The following is a 19443-nucleotide window of genomic DNA, read 5'->3' on the forward strand; positions in this document are numbered from 1 at the left end:
GGCCTATAGACAGCCTGGTTACTGTTCTCTACACATTGCCCTTTGCTCACACTGCTTGTGTATTGCCTGCTTGATTCTGCCAGTAAAAACTGGAACCAATCAGCGATCAGCGTGTGTTCCGCTTGGTGTCTGATAAAAGAGGCCGTCTTCAAACCCTTCTATGATCTTTGGCGGCCATTTTTCCGTCGTCCTTATAGACGCCAATGTTGTCTCTGAAAAAAAAGTCTGCCGACCCAAAGACCTCTTCTCTAGCAGAGTGATGCTTCAGCTGGGCGGATATTGTGTCTCCTTTTCGAAGTCCCGCCCTGTTTCTGGCGGAAGTTGTTGACGGGTTTCCCCGGTGCATGTTCCTGGCGGAAGTCCTGGAATGCGGAGTGGTGTCGGTGCCGGCGGCTCCGGGGCGTGTAGGCCGCGGGGCCTGGGGCTGTGAACGGCGGGTAGAAGGGGGGAGGTGGTGAGGGGAACTCAGGCCAGGAACATGGCCACTCGCCGCCTGACCGACGCCTTCATTTTATTGCGGAACAATGCCGCCCACAACCGGCACATTCTGGCCGAGCAAGTGAGTAATGACGGCGGGAGGGCGCCCGACCGCGGAGCGGTGAGTCTCCGGGTGACTGTACTAGAATGTGGTGTGATGGAGGGTGGAGAAGACCGGGGACTAGCCTCTGTGACAGCCTTCATCACCTGCCTACCCCATAGGAACCCCAACCTTAGGGCACCCCAATATCACCCATTCATAAGGGGGGGGGGGGGTCCCCTTACAATGCTCAATGGAGAGATTGTGCCCGATATATAGATGTCCATTGAGAAGAATGTCCCTTACATTGGTGGTCAGTGGGAAGAATGTCCCTTACATTGGTGGTCAGTGGGAAGAATGTCCTTTACATTGGTGGTCAGTGGGAAGAATGTCCCTTACATTGGTGGTCAGTGGGAAGAATGTCCCTTACGTTGGTGGTCAGTGGGAAGAATGTCCCTTACATTGGTGATCGGTAGGAAGAATGTCCCTTACATTGGTGGTCAGTGGGAAGAATGTCCCTTACATTGGTGATCAGTGGGAAGAATGTCCCTTACATTGGTGATCGGTGGGAAGAATGTCCCTTACATTGGTGATCGGTGGGAAGAACGTCCCTTACATTGGTGATCGGTGGGAAGAACGTCCCTTACATTGGTGATCGGTGGGAAGAACGTCCCTTACATTGGTGATCGGTGGGAAGAACGTCCCCTACAGTGCTGATCAGTGGGAAGAATGTCCCCTACAGTGCTGATCAGTGGGAAGAACGTCCCTTACATTGGTGATCAGTGGGAAGAACGTCCCTTACATTGGTGATCAGTGGGAAGAACGTCCCTTACTTTGGTGATCAGTGGGAAGAACGTCCCTTACATTGGTGGTCAGTGGGAAGAACGTCCATTACATTGGTGGTCAGTGGGAAGAACGTCCATTACATTGGTAATCAGTGGGAAGAACGTCCCCTACATTGTTAATCAGTGGGAAGAACATCCTTTACATTGGTAATCAGTGGGAAGAACGTCCCTTACATTGGCGGTCGGTGGGAAGAACGTCCCTTACATTGGCGGTCGGTGGGAAGAACGTCCCTTACATTGGCGGTCGGTGGGAAGAACGTCCCTTACATTGGCGGTCGGTGGGAAGAACGTCCCTTACATTGGCGGTCGGTGGGAAGAACGTCCCTTACATTGGCGGTCGGTGGGAAGAACGTCCCTTACATTGGCGGTCGGTGGGAAGAACGTCCCTTACATTGGCGGTCGGTGGGAAGAACGTCCCTTACATTGGCGGTCGGTGGGAAGAACGTCCCTTACATTGGCGGTCGGTGGGAAGAACGTCCCTTACATTGGCGGTCGGTGGGAAGAACGTCCCTTACATTGGCGATCGGTGGGAAGAACGTCCCCTACAGTGCTGATCGGTGGGAAGAACGTCCCCTACAGTGCTGATCAGTGGGAAGAACGTCCCCTACAGTGCTGATCAGTGGGAAGAACGTCCCTTACATTGGTGATCAGTGGGAAGAACGTCCCTTACATTTGTGGTCAGTGGGAAGAACGTCCATTACATTGGTAATCAGTGGGAAGAACATCCTTTACATTGGTAATCAGTGGGAAGAACGTCCCTTACATTGGCAGTCGGTGGGAAGAACGTCCCCTACATTGGTAATCAGTGGGAAGAACATCCTTTACATTGGTAATCAGTGGGAAGAACGTCCCTTACATTGGCGGTCGGTGGGAAGAACGTCCCTTACATTGGCGGTCGGTGGGAAGAACGTCCCTTACATTGGCGGTCGGTGGGAAGAACGTCCCTTACATTGGCGGTCGGTGGGAAGAACGTCCCTTACATTAACGGTCGGTGGGAAGAACGTCCCTTACATTGGCGGTCGGTGGGAAGAACGTCCCTTACATTGGCGGTCGGTGGGAAGAACGTCCCTTACATTGGCGGTCGGTGGGAAGAACGTCCCTTACATTGGCGGTCGGTGGGAAGAACGTCCCTTACATTGGCGGTCGGTGGGAAGAACGTCCCTTACATAGGCGGTCGGTGGGAAGAACGTCCCTTACATAGGCGGTCGGTGGGAAGAACGTCCCTTACATAGGCGGTCGGTGGGAAGAACGTCCCTTACATTGGCGGTCGGTGGGAAGAACGTCCCTTACATTGGCGGTCGGTGGGAAGAACGTCCCTTACATTGGCCATCGGTGGGAAGAATGTCCCTAGTAGGCCCCATTCTCACCTGTGCAGTTCGAAGCTTCACCAGTGACAGGTCCATGCTTGACACAAGAATCTCCATTATATTCATCAGTGCCCATTCACACCTGAGCATACTGTCACTTGAATCTTCTTGGGGCAGAGTTGCATGTGTTGGCACAAACAGGCTTTAACAAGAGCATCTGAAAAATGTGTGAAACTTACATTTTCTTGCATAATAACTAGTTTTCTATTGGCTACAAAATCCAAGCCTGAAACGTGCGCAAACAAAGCTCAAAAAATGCTTGTACAAATGTTCCACAAAAAGCCCAAAGATGCTCAGCTTATGTGTGACTGGGGCCTTACAGACAGCTAAAAAGATCATTGGTGTCAAACAACTGGCTCTGCCAAGTGACTTCTTGCCCCAGAACTATGCATGCTCATTGAATGGGAGGTCAATCAGCCACAGCTCAGGACACCCAGTTTGAGAATTTCAGGTCCATATCCTTTACAATGGAGGAGTCCTCATATATACACCCATATCTATATTCCCTTATAGTGTCATCCACCTCACTGATTCTACATACCTTGTACAATAGAGGAGTCCGTGTGTGTATATACAGGTGTACCTCGGTTTACGAATGCCTCGGTTAACGTAATTTTCAGTTTACGAATGAAAATCCATTGAAAATAATGCCTCGGTTTATTAATTTTTTTTTGCAATACGAAGTGTATGTCAGTGCCGATTTTTAAATGCAATTGCCAGCTTTTTTTTCCTTCACTTTCCCCTGAGCTAAAGGATACTTTTTTCTTTTATCTCAGGAAACAAACTAAAAGGAAACTTTCTTTCTTTTAGCTGGGGGGGGGAAAGTGACAGCAGATATTCTGAGCTATAGTGAAGAAAAAAGAAAAGCCGCTAATTACATTTAAAATCCGGCACTGACCTTTAGTGACCGACTTTTTTTTTTAACTGTTTTCTGACCTCCGGAACAGATTAATTGGTTTTCAATGCATTCCTATGGGAAACCGCATTTCGGTTTACAAATTTTTCGCAATACGAAACTTCCCAGAGACCACATTAAATTTGTAAACCGAGGTACGCCTGTGTGTATGTATATGTGTATGTATGTATATATGTGTGTGTGTGTATATATATATATATATACAGTCAGGTCCATAAATATTGGGACATCGACACAATTCTAACATTTTTGGCTCTATACACCACCACGATGGATTTGAAATGAAACAAACACGATGTGCTTTAACTGCAGAGTGTCAGCTTTAATTTGAGGGTATTTACATCCAAATCAGGTGAACGGTGTAGGAATTACAACAGTTTGCATATGTGCCTCCCACTTATTAAGGAACCAAAAGTAATGGGACAGAATAATAATCATAAATCAAACTTTCACTTTTTAATACTTGGTTGCAAATCCTTTGCAGTCAATTACAGCCTGAAGTCTGGAACGAATAGACATCACCAGACGCTGGGTTTCATCCCTGGTGATGCTCTGCCAGGCCTCTACTGCAACTGTCTTCAGTTCCTGCTTGTTCTTGGGGCATTTTCCCTTCAGTTTTGTCTTCAGCAAGTGAAATGCATGCTCAATCGGATTCAGGTCAGGTGATTGACTTGGCCATTGCATAACATTCCACTTCTTTCCCTTAAAAAACTCTTTGGTTGCTTTTGCAGTATGCTTTGGGTCATTGTCCATCTGCACTGTGAAGCGGCGTCCAATGAGTTCTGAAGCATTTGGCTGAATATGAGCAGATAATATTGCCCGAAACACTTCAGAATTCATCCTGCTGCTTTTGTCAGCAGTCACATCATCAATAAATACAAGAGAAGCAGTTCCATTGGCAGCCATACATGCCCACGCCATGACACTACCACCACCATGCTTCACTGATGAGGTGGTATGCTTAGGATCATGAGCAGTTCCTTTCCTTCTCCATACTCTTCTCTTCCCATCACTCTGGTACAAGTTGATCTCGGTCTCATCTGTCCATAGGATGTTGTTCCAGAACTGTGAAGGCTTTTTTAGATGTCGTTTGGCAAACTCTAATCTGGCCTTCCTGTTTTTGAGGCTCACCAATGGTTTACATCTTGCGGTGAACCCTCTGTATTCACTCTGGTGAAGTCTTCTCTTGATTGTTGACTTTGACACACATACACCTACCTCCTGGAGAGTGTTCTTGATCTGGCCAACTGTTGTGAAGGGTGTTTTCTTCACCAGGGAAAGAATTCTTCGCTTATCCACCACAGTTGTTTTCCGTGGTCTTCCGGGTCTTTTGGTGTTGCTGAGCTCACCGGTGCGTTCCTTCTTTTGAAGAATGTTCCAAACAGTTGTTTTGGCCACGCCTAATGTTTTTGCTATCTCTCTGATGGGTTTGTTTTGTTTTTTCAGCCTAATGATGGCTTGCTTCACTGATAGTGACAGCTCTTTGGATCTCATCTTGAGAGTTGACAGCAACAGATTCCAAATGCAAATAGCACACTTGAAATGAACTCTGGACCTTTTATCTGCTCATTGTAATTGGGATAATGAGGAAATAACACACACCTGGCCATGGAGCAGCTGAGAAGCCAATTGTACCATTACTTTTGGTCCCTCAATAAGTGGGAGGCACATATGCAAACTTGTAATTCCTACACCGTTCACCTGATTTGGATGTAAATACCCTCAAATTAAAGCTGACAGTCTGCAGTTAAAGCACATCTTGTTCGTTTCATTTCAAATCCATTGTGGTGGTGTATAGAGCCAAAAATGTTAGAATTGTGTCGATGTCCCAATATTTATGGACCTGACTGTATATAGTGTGTGTATGTATATTATTATTATACAGCTCAGCGCTGTATATGTATGTAAATGTGTGTGTGTGTGTATATATTTTTATATATATATATATTTTCACATTTCCTTATAGTATCATCCACCTCACTGACTCCACACCAACCTGTTGTAATATACTGTATTGTAATGATTTATATATTGTTCTCATCTCTTGTGCACTGTATAAATTGATACAGAGAAGGGAAATAAATACATAAACCATTTTTCCTATTACAAAGAGATGGATAGAGCAACAACAAGATAGTGTAAAGTGCCTTCTCCATACAGGCTGACAGTCTAGAACAGCCATTCTCTAATAACATTCCATAGAGGTTGCTAGCAAGGATGAGCTTGTGTGTGGTCCAGCCCAGGAGGCAGCTGTCAGTACTGGGTCAATATGCTGTAGGCGAGGGAATCCTTGCCATGCAGCGTCTCGTACACAGAAGGATGGTGAAACCCCTGGCATCATTGAGCTAATATGACCACCAGGTTATACTAACTAATGATGTCAAAAGCTTCCTGGCCCCTTTGTTTACATGCAGGGGCAGGGAATTACAGCGCACTTTGGGTTCGGACCAAACCGAAGCTCATTGCTAGTTGCTAGGATTTCCTTATGTTGTGTCCATTTGACTTCCAGTTTGGTGGTGCCTTCATAGTTCTAGGGCCAAAGGCAGCTACATGAGACCAATGATCTTTTTAGCTCCTTTGAAGAAGGACATTCTGTCTACTAATCACCAATGTAAGGGGCATTTTTTCCCACCGATCTTGGATGAATTGGTTTCAGCAGGGTTTCCCCAAGACCTGAAAATTATTTTATGGGCTCCTCTGGGGTAAAAAGGTTGAGAGAGGCTGTTGAGGGATAATGCAAAATACAAGATGCATTCTTATAGTTTAGTGCAAAGAGAATGTGTAATTTGTTGTAGCTAATCAAATTTTAGTTTTCGGGGGGGGGGCTTGTTTTCTTTTGTTTTTAAATCATTGAAGTGTGATTTGTGATGAGCTACTATTGTTTTCTGTACTTGGTGCTTAGTAAAAAAAAAAAAAAAAAAAAAGTTTATATAAATGTGATGGAGCCACATCTTTGATGTAAAATATGTTTTAATACTGCTGATGCATGCACCAAATTTTGCAGCTTGTTAGTTAAATAAGTTAACCTTTAAACAAAAAAATAATAAATGCACATTTGTTTGCAGGTAAAAAAAGGTAAAAAAAATGTGCATTTACTATTTTTTGTTTTGGAAGCCCAGAAAGCATTGCACCAGTGATCATGCAGGACTCTTGCAGACCTGTCAGTGTGTCTGCGTGCCTGTACCTCATACAAGTAAGTAAATACACACTGACAGGAACAATCCATGAACTACACAGTGTTCAACAGCTCCCTGATAGTTCATTGAGAACTACAAGCTGACAGCCGCAAAGGCTGTCGGGACTTGTAGTTTTTCATTCACAGAACACTGTGAATGAGTGATATGGCCGGGCAGACGGAGCCCTGCACAGCCACGTTTTTTTTTAAATTGTGACAGCTATCGGGGGGGAGAAGATCCCTCACTAGGTGTCACAATGGTGGATATGGGGGGAGCGGGGGCTGGTCCTTTCATAACATGTTACACCCTGAATATGGTATTAACATGTAGCATGTTACAAAAGGTGAACTTATCTTTTAAAGTGACTATCCACCCTGGGAAAAAAAAAATAAGTCCGCAATTAGAAACACTGTAGCTGCTGACTTTTAATAAAGGAATACTTACCTGTCCAGGGATCCAGCACTGTCCTCACCCAGGCTGGTTCTTCACTAGCCTTCAGGTTCCAGGTGCCGGCATCTTAACTGTGGGCAGCCGGCTATGCTGCTTTCGGCTTCACAGCTGGCTGCGCGTGGGCGTGCTGCGCTGTACTTTGTGAATTGTTCCACAGTCTTCTGGGACCTGTGACATGACTCAGAAGACTGCATGGAGGGAACGGGGAGGAGAACTTCCATTTGGATCGTCTAGGCAATCCGAGCAGAAATGGGAGCAGGTACCTGTCAAAACTAGGTACCCTCTCACATCCCCCCCAAAAGAAAAGAAACATACCAGAGGAGGGGGAGGAGGACTTAAAGCATAAGTTCCCCTTTTGGGTGAAGTTCCGCTTTAACACTAGCACCAGGCTATGCGCTGAACTGAAGTCTCAGTATACTCTTTCAAGGCATGACAGTTGGAGAGTCAAAGGTTTCTTGACCCATTTTCACCATATATGTTAAGAAATACAGAGTTCTGTAACCCCTGGCTGTCTGATTGTATAGATTTGTCTACCATTGATGGCATAGCAGCTTTAGGACCAAAGTCCTGCATATGTAGATGAAGGCCTCAAGAACATGTATTGTACGTAACGGATCATACTTGCAGCACAGCCATGTACCTTGCTATGCTGGGGTTCACTAAGGTACGCACTGTTGTAATTTGTGCCTTTGTTGGCTTGATGCTCCCTCTGTGAAATAAAAATCATGCCCACTTTTTTCGGTATGAGTTGCATCACACACTACTAATTACTCTTTTTGTTTAAGAGCCCCAGCTGGTTCTTTGCACACAATGCCACGCAAGTCCTGTTATAAGGATACAGAATGGTGGCTCCATCAGGACCTGACATGGTAGCATGAATGGCTTTTGTGTGCACACCTGTCTGAGGCGTGACCGGTGAATGTATACAATTCACCGTACCTGTCAAACTGTAAATAGGAAATACTGACGTTTCTGTGTTCTTACTTTTTTGCTCCCTTTGCTGTCTACTCTGAGGTATATAGTTTGTCAAAGTGTAGCCATGTAGAACTTAGTGCTCTAGCTTTGCCTGCGTAGATATGTAGATGCCATCGGCTCTTTTTACAAACAATGCATGTGTGACGCAGCCATAAATCCAGTGCTAGTGACTGTTTATGTATATATGATACCTTCAGTACATTTTCAGAAAAACCGCGTTCTGTTTTGTAAAAGCAAACCTAATTGTATATAAAGTTACTACTATCAGCCACTGACATGTAGCAAAAATTAAAATAAGCTTGGCTCCAACTGATTCCCAGTGATCTGAAAGTGTATGCCCTGCCGAACCAAATTTCCTAGGCTTGGATAGAGTGGGGAAAGACTAGAGTCTCTACAAAGCTCAGATTTCGAGCTATTGGTGGCCCTATTGCACTACCTGGATCGAAAAAAAAAAAAGTTGAATTTTCAATCATCTGTTATCAAAGGGGTCAGGTGAAAAATTGTAAATCGAGCCGCTGCTCAGGTATTCTGACGGCTGCAGTCACTGTCCCAATTCTGCACCTCATCCAATCAGAGAACACTTTGCATTCATTCAAAAATGCGGAGCATTCTTTGAATAGTACCTGTGCTGAGTTGCCGATCTCCTGGGTTCACAATACACCAGGCCCGGCTGCTCAGCATAGGACCTGGAAGCAAGGGAAGATCACTGAATTAGCGGTGTCTGGTGTAGTATATACATGTAGTTACATCGGTCCAACCTTGTCCATTGTAACTATGTACTATAGCCTTACCTGAAATTATTCTTTAGCAAGAGCAATTTGCTATGCCATACAGTGGGGATGTAGTATGTCATAGGTTAGGCCGGTTCCTATGCTAGGGCTTTTTATGTGTTGCAAATCAATATGCCCAATAATCAATATGTCAATCGGTGTTGGTGACCTTCTAATAATTGGCATTGATGATCTTTGTTCTTTCTCGGTCTTTGCTGTTGTCTGTTCCTTGTCCCTCCTGCCTTTCATCTGATGAACTGCAACCCAGGAGCTCGATGAGGTATAGTGTCTCCTGCTAAACCTGATGTTTTATCTGATTTTTCCAAGTTTATTAATATTCACGATGATTTGTTATGATTTTTTTTTTCTCAGTTTTTCCCAAATTGAGCTATACTTGACTTTTGCACCTTCTCTCAGCATTTCCTCTGCTAAAAATACTGCACAGGAAACCAGCACCTAGTTATGTTCAGCCTGACTTCATACCAACTATATGTGACAATGTTTCAGCTCCTTTCCATCCACCTGTTTAATTTGACATCATCTGAGAAGTTAAAAATGAATGTTAGTGTTAACGGCCCACGTACTGGCGCAGAGTCTCTGATACAACAGACACTTTACTCCTGCGCTAGGAAAGGACTCAGTAGACCCAATAGGAATGTTCTGGAATTTTCTGGAATATGCACTGCTTGCTGCCCTCAACAGACCGGGGTGGTCCGAATACACTGGATACAAATGGAGAAACAGAAAAAAAAGGCGCACCGACCTAGTGCATTATCGTTTAAAATAATTTATTAAAGAAACAAAAATAGGTATCATACTCACAATGGACATAATAACACAGGCATGTCAAACTGAACAAGGTGTATGATCCAAACAACATCTGAGTCCATACGATAGAACCCTGGATGACCAGCTGGCTAACGCGTTTCGAGGACACAACCTCTTCCTCAGAGCCAAGGTTGGCTCGGTGCGCCCTTTTTTTTCTGTTTCTCCATTTGTATAGAGTCTCTGATGCCACATCCAGCCAATACATACCTCTAAACATTCTTCTGGAGATGAAAGCAATATTTCCTGGCCTTTTGGTTTATTGGCACATGGCATATTTTTGATTTGCCTACATATGAACTTGTTGTATTGTCTAATCTGTGAAGAATGATCCCATTCATGAACAGCTTGATCAGCAACATATTGGGCACTGAACATATTCAGGGAAATTGAAATGGTGATAATGGCCGGTTTGCTTGGTCCTCGAATCATTTCTTTGATCTTTTCTAGGAGAAGGTACATTCAGCTGAAAATAAATTCCTTCTTATAACTAATGTTTGCACTCACTGACTCCTTTTTGCTTGGGGTGAAGGCATCAAGACCAAAAAAACAGCCATCTTGATGCTTTCACCAAGACAGGGTAAGTGAGTACACACAGTTAAGTTCTTCATTGACACTGGAGAGGTTTGATGGTGACATTGGTTCACTGTATTGGAGTTATTTTAGGCTTTGCATGGAGCAACAACTGGCAGCAGAAATTCTATGTTGGTTTCCATATGAGGCCTACCATGAACTGAGGCACACTGCAGTGAATGGAAACTGCACCTTGTTGCCGTTGTCTGCATAGGTTTAGGATGTTGGTAGTTTTGGCAATTATTGTAGGCCATGGAAGTTTACTTCTAATGGTGCACCGACCCTGATAAATATCAGTGTTGGTAAAATCCAGGGAACCATGTCTCAAATAAAAAGATTTGAAGCTGATTTCCAGCTTTACCTTTACTTTATAGTGATACTAAAGGTTCAGATTAAAAAAAAAAAATGTCATACATGCTCTGTGCAGTGGTTTTGCATAGATCAGCCCCAGTCCTCATCGGGTTCCCTGCCGGTGTTCCTGGCCCCTCCCCTCTGCTGAGTGCACTTGTGTGTGCTCGCTCCTGAGCCTCCTCTGTGTGTCTATAAGGCTCACAGCATGGCTCGGCCCCGCTCTCTCCACACTGGCTGTGATTGACAGCAGCCTGAGGCAATGGCTCCCACTGCCGAGTCTCAGCCAGTTAGAAGGGAGAGACCCTGGAGAGCTGCTGCTTTTGTGCACATCACTGGATTGAGATTGGGCTGAAGTATGAGGAGGTCTGCAAACGTAAGGTTTTTTACCTTCATGTATAGAGTGCATGAAGGTAAAAAAAGCTTCGGCATTTAGAACCACTTTAACTAATTTATTTGGGCCAATCTGGCCCAAAACACTATTTCCAACACTACCAGTTCCTGCTGGGTGCGCTGTATGTAGTCTCCGCTACATGCAGTATACAGCACTATGGTCCTGCTTTGGAACGTGAACTTCCCCTTCCAAACTCAGAACAAAACTGAGCCATAGCCAAGGTTTACACAGCACGCCCAGCGGGAACACCTGTTAATGTAGGAGATAGGTCATTTGGGACAGCTAGGCCCAAACAAACTAGTTGAAATGTAAGTAAAGCTAGAAATCCGCCTTAAATAAAGCTAGGGCTTTTCTTGTTTGGACCTTCTATGACCTTTAGACCTTATGACCTTTTAGACCTTCTTCTGTCATGGGAAGCATATGCCTGCTTTCCACTTAAACTTTCCTTCTGTCTGAATTTGTCCAACTATGATTTAAAAGGCTTTAGAATCAAGAAATGGGCTTCTAGTTTAGACTACATACACAACATCAATCAGAAACCTTAAATGATGCAAAAAAAAAAAATGAAAACATAATCGACGCAGCATAGTAGTTTGTGACAGGAATAGTTCAGTTCTTGGTATTATTAAATAAAGATTGAAGTTTTCTTTAAGTGACAAATGACTTTTCCCAGCCCCTCCCATATTTATACTGACCCTAAAGGGATCCTTTAACACTTGGCCTTTCCCCTAACATTTCATTCTTTTTCTGCTGCATATTCAGTCATGCCCCACATACATCCCAGCTCCAAAGTAAGCTGTAAGTTGCGTACATGTAATCTCATTAATTTTTCTTGTTCTTTGCAGCTTGCAGATGACCGCATGGCCTTGGTGTCAGGCATTAGCCTGGATCCAGAAGCTGCTATCGGTGTCACAAAGCGCTTGTCTCCAAAATGGGTGGATGGAGTGGAGGAGGTAAGATTCCCAATTCTGAACCGCTATAAAAGGTGATATATGGCACACTATGAAAAGGTGTATTTCTTTTATGTATTTTGGTGTGTGCCTGGAGTTGAGCTTTAGGGCCGGTTCACACCATGCCTGCATCTTCATCGCACAGGAACGTGCTGTGTGTTCCTGTGCGATTCAAACCATATGCAAAATGCATTACATTTGCAATCTGAAACGGGTGTCAGTAAAAAGTTAATGACACCCCAAACGCAGGCTGCAAACGCAGGCTGCAAACGCAGTGCGTTTGCCCTCACCGGATCGCATGGTACTTTGTACCATGTGAGCTGGTTGCAGTGCGTTCTTAAAAAGCAGCGCATGTATTACTTTTGGTGTGATGCGATTTCAGCCCATTCAAGGTGAATGGGCTGATATTGCAGCACACAGAGCCACATATGAATAGCACAGGAACGCACAGCGTGTTCATGTGCAATTCAGATACGGGCATGATGTGAACTGGCCCTTAATGATTTAAAGTAAAACTAAAGGCAAAACTTTTTTTTTTTTTTTTAATTTAAGGGATAGAGTAAGGGACAGCTATAACCTTGCCAGTTTCTTTTGCCATCTGGTTCCTGCTGGGGAGATTTACCGATCCCATAGCTAACACAGGAAGTGAGAGGAAATCCCTGCAAGTTAAGAGAACTCACTGGGACTCCATCTGAAGATTTTCCCTCTATTACATTTCTGGCCCAAAATTTGCTATGATCTTTTTCTTTCACTTTCATAAAACCCGACAGATGTTCTGTCCCTTCTCCATTCTGTCAAAAACTAAAAATGTTTTGCCTTTAGTTATACTTTAAAGGGTTTTTGTTATACTTTCTTACATTTCTACTTTGTCTAGAACTCTTTTTAAAAAGGGGGGTCTCATTTGATTTTTCATTGCAGATCAATTATGATATCACACGTATTAAACAAAAGATGAAGGAGCTGGCCAGTTTACATGACAAGCACTTAAACAGGCCGACATTAGATGACAGCACAGAAGAAGAGCATGCTATCGAAATCTCGACTCAAGAGATCACACAGGTAACATGATGTAACTTTACTGCGGTTTCTTCACGGGAATCCGTGCCTGCCCTCTCCCTGAAGACCTATATTCTCTTTCAGATGTTCCACCGCTGTCAGCGGGCAGTGCAGAGCCTGCAGAGCCGAGCACGGAACTGCACAGAGCAAGAGGAACGGGTGTTGCGTAACGTGGTGTCCTCACTGGCACAGTCCCTGCAGGATCTCTCAACAAACTTCAGACATACTCAGTCTGGATATCTCAAGAGTATGTATTATTCTTCGAAGATAAGTCCAGGATTTATTTAAAAAAAAAAAGACTGAAACACAGAATTTGCTGCCAGATTTAGACCAGCCATAGACATGATTTAATTGTTGCTTGCCTGCCCAGATTATAGTGGGTTTGGAAAAAAAGATGATATGCCTAATGGGCACTTTACAGCTACTGCTGGCTGACAGAGAAAATCTAGTTTTCCAGAATGAATTTTGTAGACAAATTGTTTTTTTTCCAAAATTAGACAAAATTTAGGGTTTTCTGCTCAGTGCATAATCATCAACTGCCTGAAACAATTCTACACAACAAACTTCTGATCTGACTACAGTCTCTTGTCTGTAGGTAGTTTTAGAGCAATCAGTTGGGCAGATCCCACAAGGTTTGTCTCAGGGTCAATTTTTTTTTTTTTTTTAATATCTCTAGCCATTTTTGTAATTTTTGATAGAGTAGAGCAGTAGATGTCCACCTATGAGGCATAGGGAGCCTCGACTATGGTTCCTGACTGCTACTTTAATTATATCAGCGTAGATGGTCGGAGACTGTGGACAGGTAAATAGAGACTGAAGACACACTGCAGAAGACTGTCAAAGACTAGGGATATGCTACAGAAAACCGCAAAGAGATCACTGACATAATAGTTTCCTTTCAAGGGAGTGTTCCTACTACTGACTGCGGGGGTTTGTAAAGGGCCGCACAGTATGTGCCAAAGGGCTGTTTCAAAAATGGAAAAAATGCTGTCACATTTTGCAGATGTAACATAAATGTTCCCATTCCCATTTTAAATTTCCCATTCTGTGCTTCCCCTGGGCAACCTTGAAGCAGCGTTCCAGTGAAACTGTAAAAAAAAAAAAATATGTGAGCAGCTACAAAACCTGTGATCCAGCGGTGCCCTCCTTGCAGCCTGTTTCACCAACCGTCCTTTGTTCCCGGCACTGGCATCTTCATTGTGCATGCGCGAGTAGCACAGAGCTTTCTGAATGGTCCTGTAGTCTTCTGGGACCTGTTGTGTCCTAGAAGACTACGGGTAGGGAGAGGTGGGAGAACAACTTCCACTTCTGATCGCCTAGGTAATGGGAGTGGGTACCTGTCAATTTCGGGTACCCGCACCCCAAAGGTGCCAATCCTTAAATGGGAGCAGGGGACTAGTCCTTAAAGCAGAACTTCCCCTTTTGGGTGGAGCTCCTCTTTAAGTGAAGTGTGAGCTAAAACTTTTTTTTTTTTATTAAGTCTGGATAGAGTTGGAAAGGGTTAGAAATGAGGGAAATGTTTCCCAAAAGCACAGCAGGCCAGAGCTTACAGTGTTGGTACTCAGGACATCGGTTCCATGCCATAAGGTGAGTGACGTTTTGTCCTGTATTAAAGACTGCCCACTGTCACCAGAGCAGAAGAAGGACCCATGACATCACCGGATCACCTGGAATTAAGGTATGTATCTAGAGAAATTTAAAAAAATTGGGTTGGAGATGACATGGGCTTTAACTTCATGTCTGCCAACATGACTTACCTTTGTTGGAATACCGGGTATGCAAAGTTGCCACACTTTACTTTTGGGAAGTTGAAATTCAGGTCTGTGGTGATAGCCAAAGTACAGTAGTCAGATTGCGATCTGTGTGTGTGTTTGTGTGCAGTTTTTTTTTTTCTTTGCGCAGCGCAGGCACCCGGAAGAAAGATTGTTGCTGACTTTTCAGATTACACTCTTTACAGATTGCTCTTTATGTGTGATTTTCTTCCTTACAATATTTTGTCGTAATGTGAGCAATCTCTCAGTCCATTAATGACTATTATACTGTAGTAAGATTTGTTTTAATCTGTAGGAATGAAGAATCGAGAGGAAAGATCTAAACATTTCTTTGACACGTCTGTTCCCCTCATGGATGATGGAGAGGACACTACACTGTATGATCGGGTAAGACCTGATCAAATGTCTTTTGGAAGACAGCAGATTGTTTTTTGTTTTTTTTCTATCTGACATGACTTCCGTACTCTGATGTCTTCCGTATGCTGAAATATTTAAAGTGGAACTTCACTCCCAATCCACGTTGACTATTTTGAATCTTTATGCTGCTAGTACATAGATAGGAAAGTATATCATATTTACTTGTTTTAAAGTGTTTTTTAATATCTCTTTAGTTACTTCCAGGGCTAGGCAAATTATGTCATACATCCCAGGAGTCTGCAGGACTGGAGGAGGGGTTTTATCAACTAAGCACACCCTCCTGCATGCCTGACCTAAGGGCAGATGGATTCCAGGAGTAAATGCTACAAGCATCATCTGTCCTTACTCAAAATTGCCAAGGCCAGAAGTGATAGGGGGTGTTTTTCCAAGTGCTTTCTCAGCAAAATAAAGCATGGAGACATGGATGGGAGAGGGAGTTTGCTTTGGTTTTTGGTTCTCAGATACAGTGTAGTTCCACTTTAAAAACCTTGACCCTCTGTATTGGTTATTGTTTTAGTAAATGCTTTGTAGTTTTCCTTTCAGTTGCAATTTGCGCTTTATGAAACTTTCTTTTCCACACCTCAGGGGTTCACAGATGATCAGCTTGCTCTGGTCCAGCAGAATACATTAATTGTGGAAGAACGGGAGAGGGAGATTCGTCAGATAGTACAGTCCATCTCTGACCTGAACGAGATCTTCCGAGACCTGGCAACCATGGTGGTGGAGCAGGTACAGTCCAACTGTTCTGCTATTTTATATTGTCACTATGTTATGCTAAAGACATCCCACTAAAATGACCACCTGTGTGTTTCTCTAGGGTACGGTTATGGACAGAATAGACTATAACGTGGAACAGTCTTGTATGAAGACAGAGGAAGGCTTGAAACAGTTGCAAAAGGTATGTAGTAATGTAAACAGTATCACAGTTATGACAAATCACGACTTGAACTATCTTGCTTTGCATGTAATGAGTGTATCTCATATATTAGTTTCACCTTTTTAGGTTGCATTACTGAAATAAATGAACTTTTGCATCATATTGTAATTGTTCGCGTTTCACCTGTACTCTAGCTTTACACACTTTAATTTTTTTTCTCTTTCTCTATTTTTCAGGCCGAGCAGTACCAGAAAAAGAACCGCAAGATGCTTGTCATTTTAATTCTGTTTGTCCTCGTGATTGTTTTGATTGTTGTGCTAATTGGTGTAAAGTCCTAATAGGTCATTTTTAATTTTATTTTTATTATTTGGACTTGTTTATGTTTCTGAAAACACTTTAAGTTTCTTTGGACCAGCCAGGGAAGCTACAAAACAACTATAGCACAGATGATGGTTCCTGAAGTGAATGCAAAGTCTGGGGTTTATTTGTTAACGTTGGCATTCTTCCTGTTCACCAATTACTTCCGGTGTTTACAAATGACCGAAGCAAAAATGCCCAACGGTTTTCACTACTTGTTTGAAAAGAACACTAGTACCTGACAACAGATTGGAAAAAGAATGTTCCGATTAAAGTGAATCTAAATCCTTGCACAAAAATATAATGTATTGAAGCTTACTATTCCTTGGATGAGATGACTGCATTAGAAGAATACCTGTTGATCCTTACCTAATTCTTGTGTACTTGTAACTTCCTGTGGACTGAACTGAATGCTGTCAGTTTTGTCCGATATCTTCTGTGAATTACAAAGCGACACCCCTCAATGTAATGGAGACATGGGGTGTTTGTAGTCTAAATCAGGAGAGCATAAGGTGACATGGCTGCTTCTCCATAGATACAGTGCAGTTATTGAACGATGTCACCCTAAGACAAAAAGCATGTAATTGGCAGGGTCACTAGATTAAAATAAAGGGAAAGAAGCTTGGAAAAGGAAACTAATGCAGCGGCCACATGTTAGGACTGGTAAGCTGTGTTACATTTTGGGTTTAGGTACACTTTAAAATTTACATGCAAAATTTCGATAGAAGTGATGAATTCTCAGCTTGTCTGCAGGTTCATTATAAATCATCTATTCCTTACTTTTGGAACAATGGGTTTTGATTTCCAGTTTAGAGAAAATCCAATCTTAGAGAAATACAGAGGCTGCCTATGTTGACCTCTTTCTGAAGGTGGTGATTGCCTGCCTGTCCCTGGCTTCAGGTCTTTTAAAATCAATGACCAGTAACAAGCGTGCACCCAGTGAAGTCAGCAGTCATGATGTGCATACTTTCAGGGTCTGTGTCTCGGTAAGTGTTGAAGCCACCGATTCAGCATAACAGCTGGGCAACTAGCATTTTCAGAAGGAGCGCTCAGAAGCTGTAAAAACACTCTAGGTTCAGATTACATTAAATTAATTTTCCAAGAAAGCCATAAATCCCCTATTTTGTTACCCTTTATGAACAAGAGCTGTAATTGCAGCTTTCACTTGAAATTTCACCTGCTGGTGAAATCTGATTATAAGATACATAGAACCGTGTTGGCTGCCTCAGCCCACATTCTAGTTCCTATGTCTGCAGGCAACTGTCAAACTGGAAATTCTATTCAGAAAAGCACTGTCTTTTTACAAAGTACCGGTTTGGCTCCTAAACAGGTGCTGTCAATGTAACATAGTGAAAGGTGCTCTGTAATGTATTGGCTGACTAACGAACGGGTTAACTTATTAGTATAACCGTTTTAAAGAGAATCATTTCCACAGCAACCCACATTTACTGGGGCATTGATACTAGCTTTTACCTACTGGTGAAAATTGGTATTGCATCTTGAGTCAGCTGACTGATACAATGCATATCCTACAGTATGGGCTTTTGTCTGCTGAGTGAAATGGTGCTTTTGTGAATCTGCGAGGGCTCCAAAATATTACAAATTAACAGGATGAAACCCCCTTCAGTGCTGAGGTTTCCCAGCAACCTTTGTTTCTATGCCAGAAAATGCCATTCTTTAAGAAAATGAATCCCTACTGAATCTTGTTTTGTAAATAATATTTTAAACAAAAGATTTCTAATATTTTCCTGAAGCTAGGTTGTGCAAAATTGTTTGCTGTGACAACAATCTGATCCTGCAACAGAAAAAAAAAGGTTCCTTCATCTTTACACTCTCTCTAATTAGATGTCATTGTTGGAGGAAATATTTTATGATTGCCCTTTGCTACCAGTAACATTCATCATGCTTTTTTAAAACTTGTACTGGAAGGACATTTAGATGTGGATTGGTGGCAAAAATGACTTTTTCTGTAGAACACTTACAGGCGTAGAAACCATTGCTAAAAATTGTGACTTTCTTGACCTTCTAGAGGTTTTGCAGTTAACAAATGAATCAATTTCCGTTATGAAGGTGGCTTTTTACTATTTATGTTCTTCAACTCATTTACTTTCATTGGAGAGCAGGGGGCTGTTTTGAGGTCTCAACCCTTATCTAAAATCGGGGGGAGACAATGGGGTATCAGAGCAGGTGCTCACAGAACTAGACTTCTGTGATCACAGTTACGGTGAATGAGCTGTCCATGTCAGCAGAGCTGGTTTCAGATATATGCTCAGGCTGCATTACAGCTCTTGGGGCTCTTGCATGAAAGTTATTGATCTGATGTATGTAAATAACTGAACAACTCCTTTCCTTCTGTACTTTCCGATAAGCCTTTATCCCTTACAGCTTAATCAGTGCTGTTTTCCTTCTGATATCAGACATTTTTCAGATCAACCTGTTACTTTCACCAAGATGTTGAGGAGATTTGTGTATATTTGTAATTTATAAGATTGTAAGTATGAAAAAAACCCTTATTTTAACAGGAAGAGCTGTAAGCCTGTGTTCTGTTTTTGCTTTTCTGTAACATATGTACATTTTGGGGAAATTCTCAGTACATGCTGGATAATATTTCCCAGGCTGCACTGCCTTGTGGAGAGCATGTCTCATATTCACTTCGTTGGTTGGTTGTTTTTTGGGAACATGTCTCTGTTATTGTTCTCTTACCACTCATGTTTTGTCATTAAACTGTTGGAGTGATTGTGTATTTACTGAGTGTCTTCTATGCCTGAAACTTCAGCTCTCAACACCTGACTGTTTTCAAGGATAAGTTCACTTTTGGGAACATGTTATATGTTCCACTTGTTTTTAGGGATGAACAT

The 19443-nt window shown here is 42.9% G+C and overlaps 1 protein-coding gene across 3 annotated transcripts; it reads left to right on the plus strand.

The window, feature by feature from the left end:
- Nucleotides 1-235: 235 nt before the first annotated feature.
- Nucleotides 236-19328, plus strand: STX16 (syntaxin 16). 3 transcript variants are annotated; one of them, XM_089658635.1, is made up of 9 exons: nt 236-598; nt 9285-9296; nt 12002-12109; nt 13025-13165; nt 13247-13409; nt 15230-15321; nt 15937-16080; nt 16169-16249; nt 16465-19328. In XM_089658635.1, the coding sequence occupies exons 1-9, from the start codon at nt 479-481 to the stop codon at nt 16564-16566; spliced, it is 963 nt and encodes a 320-aa protein (XP_089514761.1). In that variant the 5' UTR covers nt 236-478; the 3' UTR covers nt 16567-19328. The 3 variants fall into 3 exon arrangements, with proteins under 3 accessions (XP_089514761.1, XP_089514762.1, XP_089514763.1); XM_089658636.1 differs by lacking the exon at nt 9285-9296; XM_089658637.1 differs by lacking the exon at nt 9285-9296 and having other exon boundaries at nt 238-559.
- Nucleotides 19329-19443: the final 115 nt, after the last annotated feature.

Source organism: Staurois parvus, unplaced genomic scaffold (genome assembly GCF_062004578.1).
Source record: "Staurois parvus isolate SC_StPar_1 unplaced genomic scaffold, SC_StPar_1.0 ptg001087l, whole genome shotgun sequence".
In the NCBI taxonomy this organism is placed as follows: Eukaryota; Metazoa; Chordata; class Amphibia; order Anura; family Ranidae; genus Staurois; species Staurois parvus.